Source organism: Arachis stenosperma, chromosome 8 (assembly GCF_014773155.1).
Source record: "Arachis stenosperma cultivar V10309 chromosome 8, arast.V10309.gnm1.PFL2, whole genome shotgun sequence".
NCBI lineage: Eukaryota > Viridiplantae > Streptophyta > Magnoliopsida > Fabales > Fabaceae > Arachis > Arachis stenosperma.
In genome coordinates, this window is record NC_080384.1 from 18,087,908 (window position 1) to 18,098,155 (window position 10,248).

General features: G+C 35.0%; 1 protein-coding gene across 2 annotated transcripts; it reads right to left on the bottom strand.

The window, feature by feature from the left end:
• Positions 1-362: 362 nt before the first annotated feature.
• LOC130943957 (protein CLT2, chloroplastic) lies at positions 363-5,751 on the bottom strand. 2 transcript variants are annotated; one of them, XM_057872062.1, is made up of 10 exons: positions 5,322-5,751; positions 4,643-4,788; positions 4,147-4,184; positions 3,060-3,175; positions 2,500-2,599; positions 2,385-2,420; positions 2,199-2,246; positions 1,568-1,691; positions 994-1,119; positions 363-848 (listed from the first exon to the last, which is right to left on the bottom strand). In XM_057872062.1, exons 1-10 carry the CDS (start codon positions 5,690-5,692, stop codon positions 691-693), a joined length of 1,263 nt encoding a protein of 420 aa, XP_057728045.1. In that variant the 5' UTR covers positions 5,693-5,751; the 3' UTR covers positions 363-690. The 2 variants fall into 2 exon arrangements, with proteins under 2 accessions (XP_057728045.1, XP_057728044.1); XM_057872061.1 differs by having other exon boundaries at positions 2,199-2,249.
• Between the last annotated feature and the right edge of the window lie 4,497 nt (positions 5,752-10,248).

The window sequence follows — 10,248 nt, forward strand, 5'->3', positions numbered from 1 at the left end:
CACAAAAATTAATATTTTTGTTTTTATTTAGTGATAATTTAAATATAAGATATAATAAATAATAAAAAATATAATTTACTTTATTTTTTCTTTCACATCCAATTAAAAAAAATGGAATGGTAAAAAATGTTATTATCAAAAAATTAAGTGACAATACAAGAGAAAAAAAATTGTTTCCGTCCAATGCCTCTGTGTAAAATATATTAACACAATATTTCTGTCCATATTTTATTTACTAAGTTCGATTGTGCTTTCTATATTCATGTCTCAATATTCTCTGCTTGTGAACAAAGCAACCATAGTGACAGACTTAGAAGGGAAAATAACACAAAAAGAACCCACACCACCCAAAACACTTTTCTTTTCTGTTAAATGTATACTTCCGGAGCTTATGTGGCATATGTAACTTAACTATTCAACAAAAGACTACAATGAAAAAATGATCCAATCGCTTAGACAAAGACAGTGAAGAGAAATAGAAATTGAACTGATCTTACCTCACACTAATCAGAATCCAAAAAATAATACTAGTAAAAAATACTGTACATGAGTACACGTAGAATTGGACAAAGTCAATAAATACATTTCACCAAGATAGATTGCCTCAAGACTGATAGTTGAGTGAGTAGATAGGCTGCTTGGTAGTTTGGGAGTTACTTCTCAGCAATGGTTTTGTGGAACGGATGTGCTTCAATCAGATTTAGTACTATTCTTGGCAGCTCTGGTTGTGTTATACAGATAAAGACCAGATACAAGGATGGCGCAGCCAACTACAAAAACTGGGCTCAGGCTTGTTCCCTCGGGAAGATAAGGCAACGGAAGGGAAAGAATGATGACGGAAATCGGCACTGCAAATCATAACCAAACATGAGCTGAATATGTTCAAAAAAGAAATCAAGATGTCCACAAGACAGGCAACAAATTTTATTGGAATGTTATGCAATACTAAAGTAACTAATTAGTAGAATTCAGAGAGGGAAAGAGAGCATCTACCTGATAACATTACCATAAGAGAAGCAACAACTGCAGAGGAGGTTTTTACCACGTTAAGCAACGATATATTGAATGCCAAGTTGGTAACTATATAAAGCAGGGGAAGCCAGGGAGCACCGTCACAGCCTACGACATGATGAACGAAAGTGGCCAAATTACAACTTGGGACAAGAAAGTTTCGAACAAACTATTAACGGGAAAGAAGAGCTTATAGATTCTCATTTTGATTGATTGGATGTAATGAAAGTCACGAGAGTTTATTTCCACCAAGCTCTCTTTTTTTAATCTAGATTGGGCATATTTAAGAAATTCTGATCTGAAACATTTAAAATTATGATTCCACCATATAGGGTAGGTTCTAAAATTATGATATGAAACCTGGTGAACCACATTGCAGTTGGAGATCCTAACATCAGAATCCCATGTTTTCGGTGAGATTTAAGTCACACAATGTGAAATTGGAATGTAGATAATACGAATGCACCCTAAAAAATGCCATGCTCATAATACATAATCTGATAGTGTTCTAAAAAAAGGCATGTATATCAATTCCGGTCAATGTAATAGAGCTTACTTGATTTATGAGTTCCAAGGTTCAGAAAGCAACCAGCTCCACTTTTAAGATACGAAGGAAGTTGAACGAATGGTATGCCTTTCAAGTTAGAAAGTAAAGGTAGAAAAAGAAGTACAAACAGAGCCTACAATATATACCAGAATCCAATCATATATATACCTCAATTTCTAGGTAATAAACATAAAAAGTCCAAAAGTAAACTTGAAATGCCAATAAAATAGTGTTATGGACTCAAACTCAATGCACACTGAAAACTTAATAGATTTTTCGTGCAAGATATTAAATTCTCATTTGTGATCCATAAGATAGTGAAATCAAACATCGAGTATAAGCCATATAATTTTTCATCATGAAATTTCAGATAACCTTACCTCATGGTGTAACTATTGAAATTATAGGGGATGAATTGAAAAGAAGCAATAGAATATTAAACTAATGGTCCTATTCACATTAATATTTTATTTCGAGTGCAACTAGGGAAAGCATATGGTCCAATAAACCAAAAATAGTAATGAAAACTACAAGTTATTTTGGTATTCTAAAAGCGAAATGTATGGATTTTGGAAGGCACGGTAGGTAACTGCAATTCATATTGCATTTAAATCATCTCTAGTACTACAGCAAGTCATACCTGAAAGCCAGATCCAAAAGAATTGACCACAAATATATCTAGTGACTTCTGCTGCAGGTGAACAAGTCATACGTCAAATCATGCCCATACATGAAATGCCAACTGAAGACAAGGTCAACTGGTCTTAAAATTGCATCTCACCCCGCCCCCCAAAACCCAAATAATAATAATAATAATAATAATTACCTTCAATTGAATGGCATTATCAACGAAAACAGACTCCTGCCAACACATGAAATGAAAAGATTATTACAAGTTAGCCGGAAAAAAAAACACACACACACACTACTTATGAGTGAACCTTGATTACTGAAGCCGCAGCTTGAAAAGCACTGGAAACAATCATCAATGCTGGCCAAAAGAACTCAACTTCAGAGAGCATCTGACCCGTGTTTGAGCCACTGCAATTAGGGGAGACAAAAGATCAGATGGAGCCCACTTCATTTGAAGTGAAAGCAGAATTACACATCAGAGTCTAGGCACTAACTGCACAAGATTTGTATCCCAATAACCAGAATCCAAAGACAACAATTATTGCAGCTATTAACTGAAAAGCATACACAAACTGATCTCAAGTAATTCATTAATTTTTTAAACTGGGAAGGGGATCAGAAACCTCTGATATTTTGAGAAGAATATCATTCGTGAAAGCTCATTCACTAATCAATTATGCAGGATCTGAAATTTGAAGAAGACAATTTCTGATGTGCCCAAATGAAAACAAGCCATTCCCACATGAACTATTAATAACAAATATACATAAACTCATTTGACCTAGATGCTGAACTCAGACACAAGAAAATGAATATAGAGTGTACTGATCAGAAAATTGTATTTGTCCACATATACAAGTCAAAATACCTTGTAATAGACACCACAACTCCACTAGCTACAAGTAAACATCCAACCAATTGGTTGATTGAGTACCTTCTCCCCAAGAGAAGAACAGAAATCATTAGCTGCCAAACTAAAAAAGTCTGGAAAAAAAGAGAAATAGATCATAAGCATGCTTTGTTTTTTTAAATTTTAAATGCATACAATAGATAAGTAATTTTTTTCCCCAAGAAAGTGTAAAAGTGATAAGATTTCACTACTATTACCCCTCTCCCCTACCCCCCCCCCCCCCCCCCTTTCTCTCCCAACAAGATGCAGACAATATAGAAAAAATAAAATTGGATGAATGATAAAAAGCAATAAGAAATGAACAATATCCCATCCATTTAAATACTCAAATGACATGAATGAAAAAATATTGAAAGGAGATGCATATCAAATATTGCCTGGCCATCAGGAACAATTCAAAATTGTTTGCCATAATATTATCTCAAACATTCTAGCTATGGTATTTCAGCAATATTCTTTCCATTAGATTATTTTCAAAGAAGACAGGACAAACATGCTAATGGTCAAATCCAAGAATATTTTCAAGACATGCTGCACTATGTTTTATAATAACAGCCTCCCAGTCACTGAGAGTGATTGCTACTGTGCTACATGCTACAGTTGCTACTGTTATGCAGACTTATGATGATAAAATGGTTTAGGTATAATGCCATCAAAGTGAGACACAGAACAGAATAAATAAAAATGTGAGGTGCTAGTTGTGTTAAAGTATTTTCGAATACGGAAGAAAGAGTACGAAAAATAACACCATTTCTTATTAGGAAGAAGCTAAAGCGCATTTAGGAGTATTGGTTTCAAAGATGCTACAAGTTGATCAACATCAAATTCTCTTACATAATGTCATTGCTAATGCTAAGATTTAGAAGGTTATGTAATTGATAAATGCAACTAATGGAAGCAAAATGAAAATTTCCAAAATGAGGCCCCAGAAAATGCCTGACAAATGAGAATGTCAAAATAAACTTCACAGATGTATAAAACCAAGGGCCGATGTATTCTGTCACCCTCTTTCTTTGATGACAAGAGCTAGTTAAATATTTAATACCTGACTCAATACGGGTATGACTGGTCCAGGAAGTACAGCTGCAGAACGTAATCAACATTCAATACATAAATATCGAGGCAAACATGTAGGCACTAGGCAGTAAGGCTATGCTTATCGATTGTTTCATTACCAACAGCAACAAGTCACTTACTCCCTAGTCCCTAGTCCCTACTACTAAAAGTGACATAATCATAGTTGTGCAGCTTAAATCTATTCAGCATACTATTTAGATACCCAATTAAGACAATTTAAATAGACATGTTGCCTATAATAGTTAGATATCAACAAAGCAAGCTTATCCTCAAAAAAGATACATAGTTGTGCAGCTTAAATCTATTCAGCATACTATTTAAATACCCAATTAAGACAATTTAAACAGACATGTTGCCTATAATAGTTAGATATCAACAAAGCAAGCTTATCCTCAAAAAAGATACAAGACCGTAAAATTAAACCTGAAAAAAAAATAAATAAAAAGAAGGATCAGAATGAGTACCTGCAGCAAACATTCCAGTGGCCACACCCAAAGCTTCAAGAAACCCAATGGCCAGAAAGCGAAGTTTCGGAATGGCTAGCATCTCGTCACTTACAATACCTGCCCTATATCTGATATACAATATGCTAAAATACACAACCACATACCTGCATACATGACACAGATACAACAAACCACAGTTATTCTGAAGAAATTAATTCTGATATACTACCAATCAATTGAGACTTGTTTTATATGCATGAATTTTTGACATAAAAGTAATGCTATGCCCGTTTTTATACATTATAAGAAAACACTGTTACTCCACTCTCAACTAATAACACTTCTGTTTCATGTGAATAATGATTGGATGAGGGCAAAATATTATTTCTATACCAATCATCTATCAGACACAACATTGTTTAACTCAAACGACCAAACCATTATAATATGTGTGGACACTGGACACCCACTTTATCATCAAATTTTTAGCACGGTCCCACTCCAGTTCTCAAATCCTTATAACCTTTGAATGATCAAACAACATTATATATATAACTCTAAAGAGACACAACATAAACCCCAAAAGTAAAATTAATAACGAAAACAGAATTTTGGCAGTGAAAAGTAGCAAATGAAAATGCAAAAACAGCAACAGAGGAGCGACACTAAATTGAAAGCGAGAAATAAAAGCGTTTACCCAAATGTGGTGAACTGAGCAAGGAAAAAGGGGTAATCTTTCATGGGAACGAGAGCAAGCTTATAAAGCACACGATTAGCCACCGCCAATGTAACAGTTAGAGCAGCGGAACTGAACAAAACGAAATTCGTCGCACTTGATGAAGATGGTGAAGGATCATCGGTTGAGGACGAAGCTCGAATCTTGTGGCGATTGTTGTTGGTGGTGGAAGTTCTTGTTCTATTTGTGTGAGAGAATTTGAGGGGAAGCGGTTGAGAATTTGATGACATTGGTAACAGAAGTTGAAGCTTTGGTGTGTTGAGTTGTACGGATGATGAAGAAGGAAGGAAGAAGAAGAAGGAATGAAACGACGACGTTAAAGAATGCGTCATGGCGTTTTTGCGGCCAACGGTAATGGAACCGTTCTTACTTCTCTCACTTCTTGCTTTCAGCTTCGATTCCAACAAGGAAGGAATAAATAAGGATTTTTTTCGTTTATAAAATAAAAAAAATTAATTATTTTTCAAAAAAAAAAAGAGATTTCTCAGCTTTATTTTTAAGAATATGATTTTTTTTTTGTATTAAGAGCAAGTTTGCCGCACCCCAACGAACTCTATAATTTATAGAGAGTTTATTGCACCCCCGACTTATAGAGTTTGCCACCCCCGACGAACTCTATGATGAGTTCAGAGATAAAATTAGGCCTGATGGAGATCAAGCGGCAACAATTTTTCTAATTACTTTCTTCCTTACTGTTAACATTATTGCTATAATATCAGGAAATCCATTGTTATCCATTCATTATGATGGTGAAATAGTGTATGATGAAGAATGTTCAATTGTCTTTAGATCGGGCCAACCGATAATTACGTATATGACACTGGAAGTCAACAGTTTAATAGCTTTAAAGAATTTGATATTGCATGCCCTCGGACAGCAAAAATCTAAAAGGGGTGAAAAAAATTTACTACAGATATCCGACCGAGTTAGATGGCAATTATTTTATAAAAAGTATATTACAGTTGTGTCATCTTTGTCTCTGTTACTAGTATATTTATTAGACCATCGTTGTGAGCGATATTTCTATTGTTTTGAATTAGGTATCGGTTGTGCGACGATGAAGACGTACGGCTTATAAGGTCGTGGCACAACCGATAGACCAATATTCATCTGTTGGAATTATACGTGTTTCTTGTTGACTTTGGTGGCCAAGGATCATTTGTAGATACTGTCGATGATAGTCCGACGAGTGGAGTTGATAGACGAACTATCAAAAGGACCATGGTGGATCTAAATATGCCACCTGAGGGTAGTCAGGAGGGGTCTAATGTTGAAGTTTGTAACGTTGACTTAATGGACGACGGTCTTGAAAGTCATGACGGTTCTGCTATCAGAGATCCAATGATGGAGCAGTATGAAGTCAACCCCGGTGATGGAGACGATGCTGACGAAGAATCACCCGAAATTCCTAATGATGGTGACGAGGAAGAGGAGATGAACTACTACGGTGACACACAAATTGCTCTGACACAGCCTGCCATTTCTTGACCATATGACCGGCTGGATCATTTCACTAGGTTGAATCTCGATGCAATGACTTCGGATTGGTCGTTTACCCAAGGAGGTCCTGAAGAAGACCTAAGCAACGAGTTTGAGGTTGGACAACAATTTGGGAACAAGGAAGAAGTCATGTTGGTAGTTAAGCAGTACAGCATCAGGAGGGCTGCAGAATACAAGATAGCAAAGAGTGACCATTAGAGGTACAATGCACGATGTATCCAATTCGAACCGTTGTAATTGGAGCATACTTATATCATATCGCCGAAAGCAAGAAAGTGGGAGGTTAGGAGATACATTGGTCCTCATACTTGCATGCAAACTTCCATAGGGCAAGATCATCGTAGGTTGGATTCGAAAGTGATTGCACAACACATTTTCACCATGGTCAAGGCTGATCCAACAATCAGCATCAGAATTCTACAAGGAGGTGTAGAGAGTCACTTTGGTTACAAGGCGTCGTACTAACGGGAAAGCTACGAGCATCAAACCCATCGGGCCGTACTAACGGAATACGGTGGTAGGCCCAAGAAAGCATCAAGCTGACGCATCCTCCCAAGTTGCGCTGACCATGCTCCGTGGCCCGGTACATCTGGCGGTATAGCCATGCCAGCATAGTCGAACCCAACGACAACCGGCCACACGCATCAAGGTCTTCCAGCAGGAAAAGCCACCTGATATGCACCCGTGAGTCAGATGCATCGAGGAAGAGGATACCACCTATCAACTACATGATGTATCCTCTCGTATATCTCATCAGGCGCTCCTCTATGGCATCCTACTCTATCTCTCCACAAACCTGCTGTGGAACCAAGTGAGCTTCACAGTCCACTTCGTCTGAGACTGTCTGTCCTCTGGGGCGAGAATAATACCCAGTATCTGCTCAAATAACTCCTCAATGGTCCGTCCCTGGTGGTGCTGCTCCCACCCACCTATGCATCCACTCACAGGATCACTGTCAATCCTGAGTTCCAACTGATAGGCCACGTCCTGCAAGGTGATATTCATCTCCTCGCACGGTAAATGAAATGTATGGGACTCAGACTTCTACCTCTCTATCAACGCCGAGACAAGAGACCAATCATGCTCGAACTCGACCATATATGCGACGTACTCAAACCCGACTCGTCTCAGATATGGCCTAATCTGCTCTGGCGGCTGTGTCATCAAATTCCATCTGGTGCGCAAGATCCGATGCGCCTGCCAAACGGAAAAAAATTTTTAATACAAAAGGGTAGCGTGAATAAATAAAATAGCAAGTTCACTTTTTATTCAATACAATAAAATAAAAAAAGGTTAAAAATCATAACACTCGATCAAGCCTCCCAGCGATGTGCTCAGCGTGATCTAATTTATACATCTCATACTCATAACCCAATAACTGTTGCTCCATCGAAACACAATCTAGTAAAATAAAATCACACACTAGATTATTAAAAAATAAACTAAATGAAAAATACCTTATAAACCTACTAACTTTAAACTTACCCTATTTAACTGACTTCGTCATGTTACCAATTAATTTATAACTAACTTAACCCTAAATTTTATTACTCACGTTTCTTTCTTATCTAACTTAAACTAATTGATTATTCGACTAATTACCTTTTAATTCACAACGCAATCTAATACCTCTAACTAAATTATCTAATAATATACTTTCCTATATTCTTTAATATGTTCATAGCCAGCCATTATACTAAAAGATGGTGACATAAAATAATCTACATAACATAACAACTCTTAAAAATACGTCTAACTAACTAACATGTAAACAATAAATCTATTATTCTAACCTACAAACGATCTATACCTAACAATTTTACCTAACATGTAAACAGTAAACCAAACAATTCTAATTAACATAAAAAATAGACTATTATTTATTAACCTGAAACTGAGAAAATCGCCCACACTAAATTTTACGGATGTCGAACAGGTAGAAAAAAGCAACAGAGAAAATTTGGAAGAGAAAATAGGAAAAGAAAAGGACAAACAAAAATGGTCCCACCAGTATATATAGTCTGCCGAACTCATCATAAAGTTCACCGGGGGGAGGGAGCGAACTCTATATAAATTATAAAGTTCGCCGGAAGTTCGCCGGCGGTGTGGCGAACTTGCTCTTAATACAAAAAAAAAAAATCATATCCTTGAAAATAAAGTTGAAAAATCTTTTCTAGAAAAATAATTAATTTTTTTATTTTATAAATAAAAAAAATCTTAATAAATAAGGTACTTTCACTTTTGTTTCATTTTATTTTTATAAAACTTAAAAAATTAAAAACATTAAAAATCAAAATCAAAATAAAAATAAAAACACAAATCAAATATATTTAATACTCAAATTAATTTTGATATTGAAAAAATTGATGTGTTATCCACCATTATTTAGGTTTTGATGACACAAATTGAAGGCTAACTTTTTTTAAAATTTTTCAATTCTAACCCACCGATTTGGGTTTTAAATTTTTTTTTTAACTGTCTACCCTCCAATTTGCTACACACTTGACAAAAAAAAATTGCACACAAAATAGTAGAGTCCAATTTGTTCATCAATCAAGTTTGAGGCTATGTTTTCTCTCCCTCACAATACCTACCCTTCAATTTGTGTATTATTGTTTAAAAAAAAAATTTAATTCCATATCAATACAATACACCCCAATAACCCATAAGAACGCATAACATGTAATAGAAGTTCATTAAAAAAAAAAAAAAGAGCCCCGAAAAAAATAGACAATTCGAAGTTTCGAACAACAAAATCACATTATAAAATTTAGGTGGTGTTTGGTACGAAAAAATTTTCATGTTTATACTTTTCGAAAATTATTTTTGTTTTTAAATTTTTAGATTTAAAAAAATGTTTGTTTTGATCATTATTTTCAATATTTAAAAAATAAAAACACTGAAAATATATTTGGTTTGATTGTTTTCAATATATTAAAAATCTTTAAAATAATATTATATGAATAAATAGTCAAGCACCATAGTCATACATAAATATATTCTTCTTAAAATATCATAGTCATACAAAATTTATTTCATTTCTCTTAAATTTTAAATAGTTCCTTCGCAAGTATAAATACAATTTTTTTTTTAAACAAAGGAGTTCAACACAACAGTAGAGCAAATAAGTAAAAAACAGACAAGACAACACCTATTAGAATCATATAGACATATCTTAGATAAAATATCCCAACATCATCTCCGACATTACCATCAACAATAAAAAGGATCCTCACCCTTCCACTCCTTGTAATGAAGAAGGGACATATTGGCGATCTCTTTTACACTGTCCCTTTTATTCTGAAACACCCTCCTGTTCTTTTCTAGCCAGATATTCCAAACTACGACAAAGAACAAATAAACTTTATGAAATAAAATAAATTAATAT

Bases quoted from the DNA above. Each gene is read 5' to 3' on its own strand.
- LOC130943957 (XM_057872061.1), bottom strand. From the start codon at position 5,692: ATGACGCATTCTTTAACGTCGTCGTTTCATTCCTTCTTCTTCTTCCTT. The intron at 4,789-5,321 runs GTAAACGCTTTT...TCATGTATGCAG, and splicing joins GCTCAGTTCACCACATTTGG to GTATGTGGTTGTGTATTTTA. The intron at 849-993 runs GTAGATGCTCTC...TATGATTTGCAG, and splicing joins TCTTATGGTAATGTTATCAG to TGCCGATTTCCGTCATCATT.